Source organism: Schistocerca nitens, chromosome 1 (genome assembly GCF_023898315.1).
Source record: "Schistocerca nitens isolate TAMUIC-IGC-003100 chromosome 1, iqSchNite1.1, whole genome shotgun sequence".
NCBI classification, from domain to species: Eukaryota; Metazoa; Arthropoda; class Insecta; order Orthoptera; family Acrididae; genus Schistocerca; species Schistocerca nitens.
This window is the reverse complement of record NC_064614.1, coordinates 348,704,297-348,723,507: the sequence shown is the minus strand read 5'-3', so window position 1 is coordinate 348,723,507 and position 19,211 is coordinate 348,704,297. Positions and strand designations below refer to the sequence as shown.

At 40.4% G+C, this 19,211-nt stretch overlaps 1 protein-coding gene across 4 annotated transcripts in view; it reads left to right on the top strand.

Moving 5' to 3' along the window:
- Window positions 1-632: 632 nt before the first annotated feature.
- Window positions 633-19,211, top strand: part of LOC126248693 (cuticle protein 65-like) — a 105,112-nt gene continuing 86,533 nt past the window's right edge. Inside the window, exons 1-2 of one of the 4 annotated variants that reach the window (XM_049949987.1) lie at window positions 633-705; window positions 2,604-2,894. In XM_049949987.1, coding sequence (XP_049805944.1) covers window positions 694-705; window positions 2,604-2,825 — 234 coding nt within the window. In that variant the 5' untranslated portion in view covers window positions 633-693 and the 3' untranslated portion in view covers window positions 2,826-2,894. Of the gene's footprint in view, window positions 706-2,603; window positions 2,895-19,211 lie in introns of those variants that run through there. The other 3 variants (XM_049949978.1, XM_049950032.1, XM_049950050.1) reach the window with 3 other exon arrangements.

Here is a 19,211-nt window from a genome sequence, read left to right as displayed (position 1 = left end):
ATACTGTATTTATATGGAATCTTCTCGCGAAGAAAGAAAAAAGAAAGAAACAAGGAGTACACAGACAGGTTATTTACCACTACCACTAGCAGGTGTTAGTCCAGAACATCAACAGCTGCGTGGAGCTCGCTGGCTCGAAACATTACCAACGTGACTAGTATAGGTGATACGCATAAAACTTAAGTGATACTAGAGGCCGTCGCATGAAATACTCCAGCCAAGTACTCGAGACAGGTCCCCCAACAACGAACCTAAGACTGAGAATCCGTGATTACAGGTCTCATGGTCCCGTTGTCAGTATACTAACAGCAATCTCATCTGGTCTCAGGCATTCGGGCTATGATACAATCCTTATCAGTCTACACGTTGACTACTCCTCTCGTAGCCAAGCCAGCAGACAATGAAAAGGAGTGTGGTGTTACATGATTGTTGTATCCAGTATCAACAGCATAGGGGTACCAATACGTAAAAATTCAAAATGCAGAAACTTAAGTGTTTTAATATCCTGAAGCGTAGGAACGGGACAGGTCACGACAGTGTGGAGGCTGTCACCACGGGCGTCATCTACTGTGGTATACCCAAGGCCGACAGCTGCGGCGGCCAACGCCCTGCGTGTGGAGTCGGTGCTGCTATATAACCCGCGCGCTGGCCACTCCACAGCATTCGACGCACGCGCCTCTCTCAACCTACAACATGAAGTTTCTGGTAAGTAGCAGTCCCAGCTACCATCTAGCCACTTAAATTCGTATATCATATGAGTATGTTACAGCTTCCAATGGGATAGCGAGCATAACCTGGACTGTAAATGTTTTATATCTGATCGAAGAATATATTCGCTCTCATTTAATCATTATTAATCTAGTATATAACTTATTTAATGATCTGCATCTGTATCTGATTTGGCCAAAACCTTTCACTGCCACTCTAATTGTTTATCTCAAGAAAAAGTCCAGTACTGTTTACGTCAAACGACATTGGTAATGTTTGTAATATAACGCTTTTATGAAGCATTCAGATTTTTTATGTGATCTGAGGATAATGCCAAACTGGTTTCTTAGAATATTCCACACCACTTTCGTGCCCTATAGATGTTTAGTCACAGGTTGTGTCCCACGAGTGATGACTTTTACGTCAGTTGGGTGTTAAACTCTTAGCGTCATTATGTTTTGTAAGTTCGTATTCTTCCACGGCCATCGTCATTTTGAATGAAATAGTTTTTGATGTTAGGCCGCGCCATTTTAAAACACTGAAGCAACTAAGCTGGCGACGTTGCGACCGACTTGCTGCGGTCCTTTTGGGGAAAGTATTTTAACACACCTTGCAGAACATCCAAGAATATTATTCTTTTCTTTTTGCATAACTGTAAACAACATTGTTTATCATCATGCCCACTGGTAGTTATTTTCTTCGTTAAAAGATTAATGTTTAACGTAAAAGTTTACTTCCTGTCATGTAATGCCTTTGAAAATTTGCATTACTTTCTGATCTCATATAAGCAAGCCTTAACTGCCGATTGGTTTCCTCTTAAATTTATTTTTTCTTTTGAGCAAGTACTTTGCTCTTCTAATGAAAAAGGGAAGATGTCATAATCTGTAAACATTTGGTCGGTGTAAACCTTCCGCAATATGTATGAATACGGAGTCATTGACTCTTGGATACAAATATTTACCTTGCCAAAGTACACCCTACCATCAAAACATTCCAGGCTTTTATTGGAAAAGATGAAATGCGTTCTTTGGTGTCGGGCTGGGCTTCATAATCTAAATTGGGCTCTGACTGGTCCCTTCTTGAAGCCATATTATCAATTAGACAACCAACTTTTACATGTGTAGCGAATGTCGTTCAGCACAAATAGGCTGCAGTGCGTCCAGACATCGGTGCGAGTCTATATGGCAATACACTAAGTTAGAAATGTAATTATCTATTTTTATTCAAATTTAAGGTCCGTCTTAGCCGTTAAGTTCTGTGAACGTAAATATTTCATTTGGGAACCCCTCATTAAAAATCGTTAACATTTCCTGTTTACATTCACATTGCACAAGCAAGAACTGCTCTTTGATGACAGACAGCAGCAAACAGGCAGAATGTCCTGTTACTTGCTTTCTGCACTCGAAATTCGGACCCCCCTCAATAATTTATACCTGCCTCGAATCACCTGTGGTAGCAAATTTGCTATTCGTTGATGCTTCGTGACGCGTCCTGTCGACTAATCCTTTCTTTTAGTGAAGATCTGACGTAATTCCTTTTTCTCTCTAGTTCTATTCAGTACCTACTTATTAGTTATGAGATACACCCATCTAATATCGAGAATTCCACTGTAATAACATATATATATATATATATATATATATATATATATATATATATATATATAGAGAGAGAGAGAGAGAGAGAGAGAGAGAGAGAGAGAGAGAGAGAGAATTCCACTGTAATAACGTATAATTGAAGGTTCGCTATATATATATATTTTCAATCAGGGAAAAATCCAGTCTGAATGTTTGCACAAGTGATATTATCGTTTCTAATGTGTCGGCGTCGATTACTCTGTATTGCACCGCAAAGCTCCTGCGAAGACCTAAGTGTAATTTACTCTTATTTTGTAGGTGATTGTCTTGGCCGCCTGCGTGGCAGTTGCTTGCAGCCAGGAGACGCGAGAGAAGCGCGGCCTCCTGGGGGCGGGAGTGCTGGCTGCCCCCGGCGCTGTGTTGGCGCCGCGCGTACTCGCCGCACCCGCCATAGCCGCCGCCCCCATCGTTGCCGCCCCCGCCATCGCCCACGCCCCTCTCGGCTTGGGTCTGGGCTTGGCTCACCCCATCATCGGCTGAACCACTTCTTACTAATCTATACGTGTCTGTGTGTACTGCGTGTGTATAAATAAACTCTCTGGAGCCTTATTTAACGTTTTCTTTACTCAGCAAACCAGCGCATCCTCTTTCACACACCCTGTTGCACATAACGGAAGTACACCATAAATCTAGCACTTCTGCTTACTTTTCTGCTTCGATACCAGCAATCTAGTCATTATTTTCACCAGTTTCTTTACGATGAATATTGTGAGATATTGCAGTTTAGTATCAATGTGGTCGTTCTAGAAAGTGTTGGCCATTACATACATACCTGAAAGTATTTAAATTCATTTTTCAGAGAAGTTAAGAATAAATACTGATAAGCCAAAACGCTATGAATAGTTTTCTAAAAGTGTAGGTCAAACTTTTGGATGCAGTAAAGCGGCGACTCGGTTTGGCAAGGATTCGATAAGTCCTTGGTGGGTTTGGACAAGTATGTTTGACCAGATGTACACGCACAAGTCAAGCGTTTCACATAAATTACGGGCCAGTAGTTCGTGCGTGCTGAACTAGCGTCCGATGGCGTCCAAGATTTCTGCCATCTGATATAGATCAGACTAATTCCACAGCTATTTCGGTGACCTCGGATACTCCCATGAAAGCCGATATGAACGTCCCTCGCACCTGAATATTGTCTCCACCGGTGTGGGTCCATGAAACGGTTCATGTTCTGCTGGATGGCAGCGTATCCGGACACGATCACAGATCTGGTGTGAGAAGAGAATTATTGTCTGATCGTGTAATATATTGCCATTGATACAGAATCCAAACTCGAATGTCACACGTCCATTACAATCGTAACTGACAACGTCGTTTGGTCAACATGGTAACGTGAAGGGGTTGTCTGCTACGGAGCCCCATATTCAGTAATGTACGCTGAATGGTTTGTTTGGGAACATTTGTGCATCCACCAGTACTGTAATCGGTCATCTTCTGACCTGACCGAGGTTTTACTATGCGTCAACCACTTTCTATAGATGTTCATGACAGTTGCCCTCGAATAATCGACCAGCTACGCCTTTGTAAAAAACACGTTCTCAGTTGCCGGCCCACAATAATTTATTCTTGGTCAAAGTTGCCTTTTCCAGTGGACTTGCACATTTGCAGTCAGAATTGCCGCTAGAATGATGGCCTATTCGTCTTTGCTCAATTTATGTACTTTATTTTCGGAATCGCGTGCCCGAAACACCACCAGACAGTATTAAGTTCCGCTGTGGTCAATGTTCATAACGTTTTGGTGCCAGAATTTTACGCTGAAAAGCCTTACCAGAGTCAGATGTGGATTCCGACCATAATTTATTTCTTGTAAACTATAGCTACAAACTGAAAAATTTCCGGAGTTGAGGAAACTAATGAGAGCAAGAACCAGAACTAAATTGAAGTAAACTGGTGTAACGAAGTGTAGGCGAATTAGGTTAGGCGATGCTGAGAGGATTACTTCACAAAAAAGGGATGTGGCAATTGACAGACGAGTCTTATAAAACTGGTCAAGACAACTTAAAATTTGTTCCACAGGTGATGATAGGCTGAATGAATGTGTGACGAGATAAAATACGCTCTTCAGATCAATAACAGAGATAAAATCTAATCGTGATTGCGGACTGTAATTTAGTAACAGGCAGAAAGGAGATATGGTGAAATCTCAATAGGATGTGGGTAGGAGGAAGGAAATGAAAGGGTTAAGTGCCTGTTATTCATTCATTCCTAACACTTGGTTAGCAGTCATGAAACAATTTTATATAACTGGAAGAGACCTGGTGACACCGAAGGTTTCAGATAGCATATATTATGATAAAAAATATTTCAGATCCAGGTTTTAAGTAGCGAAACCTTACCAGTGTCAGACGTGGATTCTGTTCATAATTTGTTTCTTATCAACTGCAGACTGAAGCTGAAAATTTTTCAGCTAGGAAGGAAATTTAGAAGACTGAGAACGAGTAGTTATCGACAGTTTCAATTGATGCATTAGACAGCGATTGATTGAAACAGGGACTAGAAACACACAGAAGATTATTGAGTAGTTTTGAGAGATGAAATGCTAAAAGTACTAGAAGATAAAGTAGCGAAAATGCAAGAGCCATTATAAAACCGTGGGCAACACACGAGATGCTGAATTTAAGTGTCCAAAGGAGAACATATCAAAATGCTGCACGTGAATCTGTCAAAAAAGACGTCAGACGTCTAAAAATAAGACCGATAGAGAGCTCATATTAGCAAAGCTGGCATGAGTGGAGGAAAATTTCAAATCTATTGAAAAATACATGACTTTACGAAATATAGAAGCCGTTTACCTGAGAAATAAAGAGATCTTTGGGAAAAGGGGACCCTTGTGTGTTAATATTAATATTTTAGTTCAGAAACCAGTACTAAACAAAGAAGGGAAAGATAAAAGGTAATCCTATTCAAAGGAAAGGATAATAAACACAATATAATGGAAAAAAGAGAAAGTAGATGAAGATGTAATAGAAGATGTAATACTGCCAGAAGTATTTTACAGAGCACTTACAGACCTAAGTCTAAACGAGGCACCTAGAGTAGATGATATTTTCTCGTTGAGATACTTGGAAGAACGTCTGACATACATTATATATGTGAGACGCAAAATATTTTCAAAATTAAAGGAGAATGAGTTTTTCCATATGCAAAGAAGGCATGAAAGATGTCAGTTAGTGTAATAAGTCACTGATGCAAAATACTGACCTCAATGATATATACGAGAACTGAAATACCAGTAGAAGCTGAAATCAGTGCAGACTATTTTGAATTTTGGGGAAATATAGGAACACGTAAGGAAACACTGATCCAAAGACTTATTTTATAAGATAGACTGAAGAAAAACAGCAAATATTTATGGCATTCGCAGATTAACTGAAAACTTTCAACCATGTTGTTTGTGGTACACACTTTGATATTTTAGAGGTAGCAGGGATAAAGTATAAGGAGCTAAGAGTTATCTGCAGCTTGAAAAGACATGAGATTTCTGTTACAGGAATCTAATTACACGAAAGGAAAGCAGTAAGTGAGAAAGGAAAGTGTTATGCTTGTAGTCTGTCAATGATGTTATTATACCGCTACATTAAACAAATGGCAAAAGAAACCATAGAGAAACTAGAAAGGCAATTAAAATTCCTTGCTAAAAGCAAAAACTGTCAGGTTTACCAACGACTTTGTAAATCTGTTAGACAGCAACGGACATGGAAGGTCTGTTTAACTCACTAAGAGAGTTTATAAGATCATCAAAAGAAAAACAGGGGTAATCTATTGTCACTGAATTAAACGACATGATATTGAGGGAATTAGATCAACAAAAGAAGGTACTAAAAGTTGCAGATAGGCCATGCTATTTGGACCGTAAAGTAACTTGTTACGGCAGAAACAAGGATATAAATTGTGAACCAGCTGTAGAAAGAAAATCTTTCCTAAAAAACTACATTAACTTGGAAAATACACTGACGGGAAAACAATTTACCATCAAGAAGTAATTGTGCGACACAAAAGAAATTTGCTAAGCCTCTTCTTACATCTGAAACATGATTTCTGTTCAAATTTCGCGCCAGTCGCACAAGACTGGAGACAGTAAAGCCACTGAGGACACAAAGTTTTTTCTTTAAACGGGGTAACGTTCGTGAGCATTGGTTACATCTGAGATTGGGCATGACACGCAAGCTTGCAGCTGCCTTTGAGAAATGTCGGATCAGTGGCAGTGATAGCTACAATCGAAGCCCAATGTAACAAAATTTTAGTGGTCAACGGGACTAGTATTCACAATTCCCGAGAGAAATTGCTAGGAAAAGGCTACTGAAATCAAGAACCAGTTTAAGGATAAGAAATTGCAAGCTACTGCCGTCCATTGGGTTGCTAAATTACTATCAGTAGTAACAAGTAACGATGCAGCATAAAGTATGCCTGTGGTTATTTCAGATTGTGGTACTGAACAACCTTATGGAGTCCACGCATTTAAATCTGAGACAAGGAAAGGGCGGGCTACTGCTTTGCATGATATTATTCATAAATGGAATTTTCTGTTCTGTGTTAAAATATTAGTTGGATTGAATATCTCTTGTATTTATATTACAGGCGTCACATCCATGAAATCATTCTCATAAGTGTTTTTGAAGGAAAGATTGATTAAAGAAGGAGAGGCCAAAAGTAAAAATATTTAAAAATTGCACAGCCATTGGTGAGGAATCGTTTTTTAATCAGTCTGAAACTGAAAGTCAGTACGGTAATGTCAAAGACACTTGGTTCATGTCGATTTGTATATAATACTCGATTTTGTTCAAGACAATTTTAGAGAACACTAAGGTACAGTGATCATTGTCAATTTAGTTGAGGAGCATCTTTTTGGGCCACTGAAGCCGTAAGTCACGAAAAGTGAAGAGCGAAAGTTATTTTTTGATTGAAAATGTTTGTGTTCCTCGATGAATTTGAATTATTGCTATAGCGATTATACAGTTTAAAATATTTGCATTTTTGATCTTAATTTGTTTTCTGATTTAACAATCGCTATAGTCAATGCACTGGATCATGAGGCCGTAATATCACACGAAAATATTAAAAGGGCTATAGTAAGAATCGGTCAAATCCCAGAAATAATCAATAATGTGCTCAAAAATAATTTATATTTCCATCAAATATGACTTGAGTAACAAATTCCTAAAGAGATGTCATTCTCTGTGATTTAAAACTAAGGTTTTCATCACCTGTCAATACCTAGTCAATAAACTAGATAACTAGATGCTTTGAACTATGCGACAGCGTGTGGCGTCATGTTTATGGATGACTGGAATAAGTAATTTATAAAAAAAAGGTAAAAATGCAAGTTGCTCTTCAGGTTGTGTCCGAATAGCACCATATAAAAAAATAGATTTTCTCATCATATTTGCGATAGAAACATTGTACGTGAGTGTGTTGTAGCGTTAATTCAGCAATTTTAACAACTAAGTTGAAAGTAATTGCTTGACTGTTTACTTTAGCGCCGTTTTATGTGAAATAGTAGTAACACTTACCTAAATTCGATGTTAACAAATTTCTTTTCTTCAGAAATCCTTCCCGTTACACTGACACTGTATATTTTATGAACTTTCTTCTTTGGCCATCACCCGTTACTTTGCTGGCAAAATACTAAAATGCATCTGGTATTTTCAGAGTCTCGTTTCGTAATCTAATTCCCTCCCATCAGTTTTTCAATTAGACTACATTCCATTATCCTTGTTCTCCCTTTGTAGATGCTGATCTCATATCCTCCTTCCTAGGTATAGTACGTACCGTTCAATTACTCTTACAAGTCCTTTGCTGACCCTAGAAGAATTACAATGTGATCGCCAAACCTCGAAGCTTTTATATCTTCTGCCTGTATTTTAATTCCTGCTCCAAATTTTTCCTTTATTTCCTATACTGCTTGCTCAAAGTACAGACTGAGTAGCTCAGGCGACAGGCTACAACCCTGTCTCACTCCCTTCTGAACCACTGCTTCCCCTTCATGCCCCCGATTCTAATAAGTGCCCTCTGGTTACTGTACAAGTTGTAAACAGCTTTCCGCTCCCTGCATTTACGCAAACCACCTTGAGAATTTCAAAAATAGTATTCCGGTCATCACTGTCAAAAGCTTCCTCTAAGTCTACAAATGCTATAAACGTAGGTTTTCTATTCCTTAACAGATCATCTAAGATAAGTCGTAGAGCCAATACGATCTTGTATGTTCCTACATTTCCCGGAATCCAAAGTGATCGTCCCCGAGGACAGTTTCTACCAATTTTTCCATTTTCCATTTTTCTATAGAGAATTTGTATTAGTTATTAGCAACCATAACTTATTAAACTGATAGTTCGGTAATATTCCCACCAGTCAGCATCTGCTTTCTTTGACGTTGGAATTATTACAATCTTCTTGAAGTCTAAGGGTATTTCGCCTCTCTCATACATCTTGTACGGCAGATGGAAGAGTTTTGTAATGACTGGCTCTCCTAAGGCTGTCACTAGTTCTTACAGAATGTGTATTACTCGTGGAGCTTCTTTCGGCTTAGGTTTATCAGTATATTGTCATATTCTTCTCCCACGATAATATCTCCCATCTCATCTCCATCTGTGTCCTCATCCATCTCTATAAAATTGCCTTCAAGTTTATCTCCCTTTTTATAGACCCTCTATATACTTCTTCCACCTTCCAGCTTTCCCCTCTTTGCTTAAATCTGATTTCCGGTATGAGGTCTTGATGTTCACACATCTGCTTCTCTTTTCTCCAAAGAATTATTTAATTTTCCTGTAGCTACTATCTATCTTTCCCTTACCCAAATATGCTTCGAAATCCACAAGCTTCTCAGTCCTTATCATATGGGTACCAAATTACATGAGACTTTTTTTTTGTGCAATGGAAACAGGCTAGGGCTTATCACAAAGAAAAACGAATTTTGAAAAATAAGAGCCATCATAATGTTATGCTATTTTTTAAAGAAAAATGTGTGTGAAGCTCTGAATAGGAATGTTATTTTAAGTGTTTTGGCGAAGTTTGGCGATAATACAGAGTATTTCAAAAATATGGATCCAATTTAGCTAACCTGAATTTCACAACATAGAAATAGGACTTGAAGAGTCTAAATATCACTAGTAGCGTAGCTACGCAGCAAATCAACAAATGGGGGACACACTGAATATTTATAGCCTGTGTGAAAAAAAAGAAGAAACAAGCTCTGAGACTTTGTCCTTTCTTTGGAATGTAGACTGTTCCTGTACAGTTTATACCTCATGAACTATAAATCAATTAAATTGGATCCATCTTTTTGAATAACCCTGTACTTTATAATTTGATTTAGAGGAAACTCCTCAGGCTAGTCCATGGCAATTAAAGCCACCGGATGGAAAAAATCTTGAAGTTATGTTTGTAGGAGATCATCGATGAGGAAACACAGTGTTTCCTTACAGTTTTGTCCGCAAAAGTAGACTTCATAGGACATCAGAGTCATCATATTGTGCCTCCAGCTGATAATGAATTGCAGTAAGATAAGCATTTACGAAGCGCCCAGCATTGGACCGTTATTTCAGGAAGTCGGTGCTTAGGGCCAAACAACGGAATTAGTGGTTCATGGAATTTCTGAATGGCAAATGTAATCGCTGGGCTTGTTTTTCGCTTTGAGAGTCATTTAGTTTGACTGCCGTTAGCGTTTTAGATGCGTATGTGATCGTTTGTTCATGCTGATCAGCGCATATTGAGAGGTGTCGATGGCCTGAGTTATGCATTCTGTCAGGTCGTAAATCTGCAGAAAAGTAGTCGACATTAGATATCGCATTAATTTTTTAAAACCCGGATGATACTGCTGTGAGAATTTATATTTCGCACCATTCTCATATAAATAGATATGTGGTCTGGCGATCTTGGTGGCATTTGATATAAATTTAGAATAGTAGTTGGTATTTACAGGAAACGACTGAAGGTCTTCTAAGTTGGTGAGCACATAATTTTTTTCTATAGTTGTCTCATTCGGCTGAATTGGTTGCAACTCTTCACGTTTTAACGTGTGGTCTATACACTTGCTCTTGAAAGAATTCGTAATTTTGTAGGTAACACTTTAGCGCATTTTGTTGTATTGTCTGGAAAAGCAGAAGGAAATTTGCAGAGATTAGTACCCTGTAGTGTCACATACCAATATATCGTCTAGATGGTTTGCTGTATTTGGAATATTATGGATCAGTTGCCCCCCTCCCACTCCAAAAAAGAAAAAGAAAAAAAACACTGGAAAGTTACTAGTCCACCATAAATTCTGAATGATAAATCGTTATATCCATACAGTCCAAATGTTTTGTTAAGGAATATGAATGGGGGTAGCTGTTCGTTTAGGAGCAATTGAAAATGCTCTTCGGGTAAATAAAATTTAGAGAGTAACTGACCACCCTTTTCTGGCCTTGAGATGGGACTATCGTCAATCTCTGACTGTGCATTATGTTTGCTTTAAAATCACCCCAGCTACTGAGTGAACTATTTGGACTGCATGAAGTTACCAGTAATGATGTCTATTGACTTGATGTGTTGTGTGTGAGGATGTTTGTTGCACCAGACTACCTAGTTTCGTCTTGAGGGCGTTGAGCAATGCTACCGGCACAGACCTAAAGTAGCAAAATACTGAAGGAGATTTTAATTGAATGTGAAGTGCATAATTATTTGTACCCCCTAGGCCTGTTGTAAATAGATCTGAATATTCACTGCATAGTGGAAGTTCATTAAATGGTACTACTTCTGATAAGTACAATGATGAAAGCGTGCCCTCTTTCTAAACCTTAAGATGGATAAATGTCCACACCAAAGACGTTTTGTGCCTGCGGTGATAGCACAACTAAGATAATAACCGAATGAGCGACTGCCTTATCCAGTGACCTTATTCCGCATTTACCACACAAACCTACACAGTGCTTGCTGTAGGGCAGTAACCTGTGTGATGTTACCTGAATAGATGCAGAACCGATTCGGGTGTGTTTCCTGATTTGTGATAGAAACTGGCGAATCGTTATCAACAAGGATTTTTATATGGTGCTAGTTACTCTTACATGTGAGAGACAGTTTTTAAATTTTGAGGTTGTACTGTGAAAGGGTTAACTTTTGACTTTGGAGTGTTTACGCTAAGGTGACTTTGTTGGTGCCAAATGATGCGGCCTTTGAAAAATTTTGCCTCATATTTCTTTAAATCATGCGTACAGAATGTTTCTTTACGAGACTATTTTTTTGCAGACCAAAGGAGACATTCTGAAGAAAAAACGTCTCAATAGGCTTTGCGTGGCACATTGAACTACTTCTACCGTGCTAGCAGTGCTTCATTACTGGAATAAAAAGTGGGTGCTTCATGTATAATAGCCGGACTAGGAGTATGAGGATCATCTGGATCAGTGCAGATGTCCATCAAAAGCGTATCCGGCAGAGGTCTGTTCACGCCACAGGCTTCATCACCTATACTGTAAGAATAAATCCAAAATAGTCTTAGCCAACAGTCAACATGAAAGCATTTGGCACAGGCAGAGAAGAACAAACGTGCACAAATTCGTCTTCCAGCCCACCTGCGCCTATATCCACCACAACCATCAAAGCAGCTTAGCCTACCGCAACGGAGACACAAGAGTACGTGTGTATTCAAGCGCAGCGATTAAAGCTGGCGAACTTTGGTTTCCGCAAGTCTGAAAAGCTTCACGTGACCCGCTTATACTGCTGTGCCTGCCGATGCGTTGCGCTATCTATCCAACGTGACTACAGAAACACCAGGTATATGCTTACATAGATAGTTTAACTGCAGCTCAAATTACCATAATGATGCCAGCAGGAAAACAACCAAATGAAACTTTTAGATGATTGAAGAGAAACTGAGATTTGAAGTATGTATAAACGTCAAGAAAAAGAGCCCAAGTCTAGCACGAAAAAGGTTTTCGGGTGTGTATGAAGCAACTTCAAAAAAAAAAAAGGTCTTAATGCGAACTGTGTAAAAAGTTTTTAAACAATCATTCGAGAACTTCAAGTATGTTATGATAAGTTTTTAAATATTATCAAGTTTCCTCGCTCCACAGATATTTTGAAAATCGACAAAGAATTAATGACTAACAAACGTGAGAAAACTTGTGCTAAGAAGTTGGGGCCATTTATCAGTATATAGACTTTCTAAATTTAGGGCAAACATTGTTTGAAATAGGAAAAAAATATAGCTCAGTGGATATTGAAAACCACATTCTGGCGGTATACAACGTAGTGTGGAGACAGCTACGAATGAAAGAATATCTTCTTCTTTCAGATATGTACACTCTTTGACATAAAACTCGACCGGCGGCCGGCCACTTCAGAGGCTAAGTCCGCGCCGATCGCGACATGGGACAAAAAAACTGGCCAATTCGCTAATTCTCTTAAGTCCGGTTATCTGCACAATCTGGCAACACTGTAGACTGCGGCACTTCCTGGAGGAAAACTTGTCCCATGATAGAGAAAGCCTAGGCTGATTACGTCTGTGGTCTAGCGCTAGCGTGCGTTGTTTCTGTTCATAATGTCAGTGGATCGAGAGCAGCTGGCATAAAATATTTTTATAGCCTCTTCTGTCTGAATGCTGAAGACGTGAATGTAATGGTAGCGCAGATTCAATCTATTTCGCTTTCTGACACACCGATATCAAAATTTTATCCAGTAACGATTTTGCGGCAGATTTCCGGCAGACTGTCCTCCTCTGGACGCCGTATGCGGCAAAGCTCCGGGATCCATTTGCTGGCTACCGGCAGCGGCCGTGTCGACAGCAGCGGCGCTGCACTCCCCCGTTCTTTATCGAAAGCGCCTGCTCCCGCTCATCGCTTTTGATGATTTAAAACGCTTTATTATTAAATGTTGCTCCACAGAAAATTTCTACAATTTCCATTCACACTCAAAAGCAACGGAGACAGACGCCCTGATTAGTAGGCGGGTATTATATTACATTAATCGGCAAGAGCTGAGTATGGCCCGAAATTAATTTTATAGACTGGGACGAAATTAAACCACTTCAATACATTCGATGAATTTATAAATGCTTCATACCTCGTTGCTTTTCCTTTCAAACTCAATTATTTGTGCAACTTTTGGTCAATGTTCGGATGTTTTCGTCAAGCCAGAGTGAGCGTCTGCGGTGTAAAGTGTATTACAGTTCTTGTTTCATTCCTTATGGTAAGTCTATGCGATAAACTGTGTGAAAACCTTGCAATGCATGCTCTGTAGCAGTGCAGGAACATTGCACATTTGGAGTTCCATGTATGGGTTCATGAAGTATTTAATGTTGCTCGGAAGTGATAGTTAAGGTCATCAGATTTAAACCAGAAAAAATTGTCGTTTTGGAGGTTTCAGAGAACGGAAAGGAATTGCTAACGCCGGTGTTAGAAAACGTCTACCGTTAAATGCTATTGCAAACATTCAGAAGAGGGGAACTATATTAATCAACATGTGCACTTTATAAACAACCTTCTGACATTTTAGACCTATATGACGAACAAAGCTCAAATTTATATCGTTGACAGTCGGTTTGAATCTTTTCAGGATCTATTTTACAGTGAAGCACCTTGGCATTTGCAAAGCAGACATCCATGATATTAACTTAATTTACTAAGTCGAAATCGGACGAAGATTGATGTTTAAAGGCATTCTTCAGATTTCGTATAAGGAATTTTTACTAGCAGTTTGCAACTCCATTAATTAAAATGGAAAATAAAAGGTTGTAGTCAGCGGCTTCTACCGTGATTGGAACTGCTATGTCATATTGTACGATCACTGCAACGCACAAGGGAACCTCTGAGTTAACGACACACTGGCGGCAAGAGACGGACTATAGTCACAGCGATGTTGCCTGAGCCTCAAAACGCAACCTTAAAAACACAAACAGAGGAGGAAGAGATTACTGTTTTAACGTCCCGTCGACAACGATGTCATTAGAGACGGAGCACAAGCTCGGATTAGGGAAGGATGGGGAAGGAAATAGGCCGTGCCCTTTCTAAGGAACCATCCCGGCATTTGCCTGAAGCGATTTAGGGAAATCACTGAAAACCTAAATCAGGATGGCCGGGCGCGGGATTGCACCGTCGTCCTCCCGAATGCACACACAAACAGGTGTTACTTATGTGAAGAACGCCGTTCTTGGAGTCCAGAAATTAAATACACATTCTAATTGTGTCATCTTACAGTGGATTATATCGTACGAGTCTTCGATGTGGAAAACAAATGTCAAGTGAATCTAGCGAGGTAACGCCGGCCTACACCCGGAAGTAAATGCACTATCAAAGTGTTGACAAATACTTGCTACGACGCTGCCTTTTCTCGGCTCTCTTACGAGGCAGCTCTTCAGCGAAATGCTTGCCGTGATTCTCCGATACGGTTCTTCAGAGTGGAGACGCACGCGCAAGTTTGCTTGTATGCGGCGTTCTCCCCTGATGGTTTCTGAAGTCGCCTTGTGGGCTATGTATACATTTGAGACATTCAATTATCATTAATCCAGAATGATACAAGTTTCAGCTTCCAGCGTGGAAGAAGGCTGTTGACGCCGACATTATATAATTTCAACGTAGGGCATGCAAAACGGGTCATTCAATGTTTCTCATTCAACATAAAGCATGTGAGATAATTTTCCGTAACGTTCATAATCATCTAAAATACAAACGAAGTGAAAATACATCGGAAGCTTATTTGAATTGAATATAGTGTAAGATACCAAACGCTTTGCACCTCGATATCGAATTTGTCCACGTGCAATCTTTTGCAGCATACACATAGAATGTCATGATTACCACGAGAATGAAGAAATATGTTGGTAAGAATGGAAGCAAGAAGAGACGCAGTCAACAAATATTCGATTCCTCATGGCATTCATTTCATTTCAGACGTAAGAAGAGGTAAAGCGGGATATTACTTTCGTTAACACGAAAGATATGCCGCACATATTGATAACGAGGAAGTCTACGTCTTCATACGTTTCCTCCTTGAAATATGTATGCTCTATTATATATTAAGTAGCCTGATCAAATGGCTCTGAGCACTATGGGACTCAACTGCTGTGGTCATAAGTCCCCTAGAACTTAGAACTACTTAAACCTAACTAACCTAACGACAGCACACAACACCCAGCCATCACGAGGCAGAGAAAATCCCTGACCCCGCCGGGAATCGAACCCGGGAACCCGGGCGTGGGAAGCGAGAACGCTACCGCACGACCACGAGATGCGGGCTAGCCTGATCATTGTTTCAGTAATGTTACCCTCTTGTTTGACCCCGTAACGATGAACAGATTCCAAATGCATGTCTCTGCATGAAAGCAGCTGTTCGAACCCTTCCTGGGTTGTTTTTTGTGTTTTATTGCTCGGAATTCCTGAAGCAGACCACTGTGCCTTCCCCCCTCGTGGGTTAGGTCTCAAAACTAAACCGCATTTTATCTAATGGCATAATTTATTCAGACAGCGTCAGCACAAGACTATGAAACAAAGCCTTCCATTTACAGTTGCAACACTCTAACCAGCACTGACCGAAGTGTAATCCACGGTCATGGTCCGAAATTAGCAGCTGTCTGCTACTGTGGCAAAGTCCGTACTACACTTCCGATTCCGCAGCACCATTTTATCTGGTAACACTGTGTAGTTGCAGAGCTGTGCCAGCATGTCTGTCCTCACACTGTCAACTTTATGTATCTCACTTCTCCCGTAGCGTTGATCACGAGGAGCCGAAGTGAATGAGTGTATTCTGCATGACGTAACAGTCAGTATTCCCTTCTTTCATAGCCACTCTTCATGTGCATCGATACCAAACAGGAATGTGAAAAATCTTGCGAGTGAGAGAATGCCAACAACAAGCGTAACAAGAACAAGCAAATAATGAATGATGTTTATTGCATCGCAGAACGAGAATGGCTTTAAATATAAAAATCTATATCTATATTCATATCTATTGATCTTTGAGTTGGCACAATGCAAATATATTCTTAGCATTTAGTTACTGAATTTAGTTCTGGATGTTTGCAGAGAAATGGAAAAGTCGGTACTTCTCGCTAGTGTAATATAATGTGAACCAGCAACTACCCTTTCCTTAGAACACGACTCAAGCAGGTCCCCAAGTAGGTACCAAGGCACTGTTGCATTCTGTTCCCTGACATTGCTCTGATGACGGTTAATGCAGATAGTTCCGATTATGAAATACAAAACGTATTGCAGGTTAGTTCCTAGGATAGTAACATTAAATTTGCGTTGTAGGCGGCACATGAACGTGACGACTATCCATGTTACTCATCAATATAAAAAGACAATATTATGGGAATTTAGCAGGATTACTCAACATGAATTCTGAAATTGGGTAACTGTGCCGCACAGGTGCTAAACGTCGTCAAGAGTATACGATGTCCTAATCGCATTAGGAACATGAAGATCGTCTTCGACAGCTCGCAACTTCCACATTGCTATCTCCACCCTACTCCAGACAGCCCTCGGTGGAGTTGCACTACGTTGCCGATGTAATGGAAGGCCTTCAAACCGACTACAGACCACATATTGAAAAATACAAGCGAATTCTCTTGCAGCGTAAGCTTATTGTAACTAATCTATTCAAAAAAGTAAAATGTTACACACTGTTGACGACAAACGGACATTATCTATGTTCTGTCTTCTGTCCTACTCATCTATAATATCAAGTGTACTATCAAAATGATTATATATAATGGATGGTAATGTAATGCATTGATACCAGATGGTGGGTTCACAACAGTATTGATGCGAAAATAAAACAGAAGTTCGCAAAAGTGCAGTTGTGCATTTTCGTACGTTTTCACCTCGAGATGTACAGTCGTGCTCAAAAGTATCCGAACGATCTAAATTGCATTTCGCCTGATTCGCATGCAACCGGCATAACGCAGCTGTCTAGCAGGTCCTCTAATCGCTCCCTGGTACAGTCGTTTGACTATTGAAAATGGTTCTAACAAGTCACCACTAGAAAACACTGCTCTGTATCGCAATAACTCAAGATTTAAAGTAATATCACGATACTCAAATATCAGGGAACACGTTATCACAGATAAGACTGTCCTTAAGGCTTGTTAGCTCACATTTATTACAATAAATGACTTACCTGAAATGTTACCACTCTCATTATTACGTCAGATTGGTAATGCACGTAGTACGTTCGTCGTATTCATGATTTCCTCTTCAAAGTAACATACCGTACTTATTATTTAACACAAAATGACATTAAAAATTTAAGTTATTCACGTGCAGCTAGTTGAGAATATGTATGAACTTCAAATGACACGACGAACCTTCTTGTTCTGCATATGGATTCAAACCCAGCTCATGCAGACTAAGCAAAGATTTCGTGACTGACGGAAACTAACAGTCATTCCTGATTAGGCATACAGAGAGTGATATACCTCGATTTTAGATAGTACCAGTTAGCAAATATCAACTTTAAATTGCATAACGCAAACATTTTTAACAGACGCGAATTCCTACCCAGCATCTATTGTCCCTGTTAACGAACTACGAGAGATGTTAAATATTGCTTCTTCACAAGTAACTTACTTGAAATGCCGTGAGGTAAAGCTTTGTGTTGGACACGGATTCGAACCCAGAACCTAATCGGTTTGCTATCGAAACACAGTCAAATGTGACATATCGGATTTTCGCGGCAGTAGCTAGATGTTTTAACTGAAATGACGAGACGAAACATTAATTTTTTTCCTTCCCAGGCACCAGCCCGGCACCTATCGCTGTTCTATTCTAGAGAAAACGAACGTTAAATATGGGTTTGTTGCACCAGCAGTGACATGTGAGCCTGTTTGAACTAGAAATAATATGACGAAGAGTTCAGCGCTCACTGGGAATAGAGCCCCACGCATATCGTTGTTGACTACACACAAAGAGATGTCAGCTACCGAATTTTTCTCCACCAGCTGCTCAGAATAACATCTTGAACTTACAGTCATCACGCAAATAGTTCTGTGTCTCACTGGGAGTTAAAAACGTCAGATATCGTTAGTGTTGACAACGAATGAAAATACACTCCTGGAAATTGAAATAAGAACACTGTGAATTCATTGTCCCAGGAAGGGGAAACTTTATTGACACATTCCTGGGGTCAGATACATCACATGATCACACTGACAGAACCACAGGCACATAGACACAAGCAACAGAGCATGCACAATGTCGGCACTAGTACAGTGTATATCCACCTTTCGCAACAATGCAGGCTGCTATTCTCCCATGGAGACGATCGTAGAGATGCTGGATGTAGTCCTGTGGAACGGCTTGCCATGCCATTTCCACCTGGCGCCTCAGTTGGACCAGCGTTCGTGCTGGACGTGCAGACCGCGTGAGACGACGCTTCATCCAGTCCCAAACATGCTCAATGGGGGACAGATCCAGAGATCTTGCTGGCCAGGGTAGTTGACTTACACCTTCTAGAGCACGTTGGGTGGCACGGGATAAATGCGGACGTGCATTGTCCTGTTGGAACAGCAAGTTCCCTTGCCGGTCTAGGAATGGTAGAACGATGGGTTCGATGACGGTTTGGATGTACCGTGCACTATTCAGTGTCCCCTCGACGATCACCAGTGGTGTACGGCCAGTGTAGGAGATCGCTCCCCACACCATGATGCCGGGTGTTGGCCCTGTGTGCCTCGGTCGTATGCAGTCCTGATTGTGGCGCTCACCTGCACGGCGCCAAACACGCATACGACCATCATTGGCACCAAGGCAGAAGCGACTCTCATCACTGAAGACGACACGTCTCCATTCGTCCCTCCATTCACGCCTGTCGCGACACCACTGGAGGCGGGCTGCACGATGTTGGGGCGTGAGCGGAAGACGGCCTAACGGTGTGCGGGACCGTAGCCCAGCTTCATGGAGACGG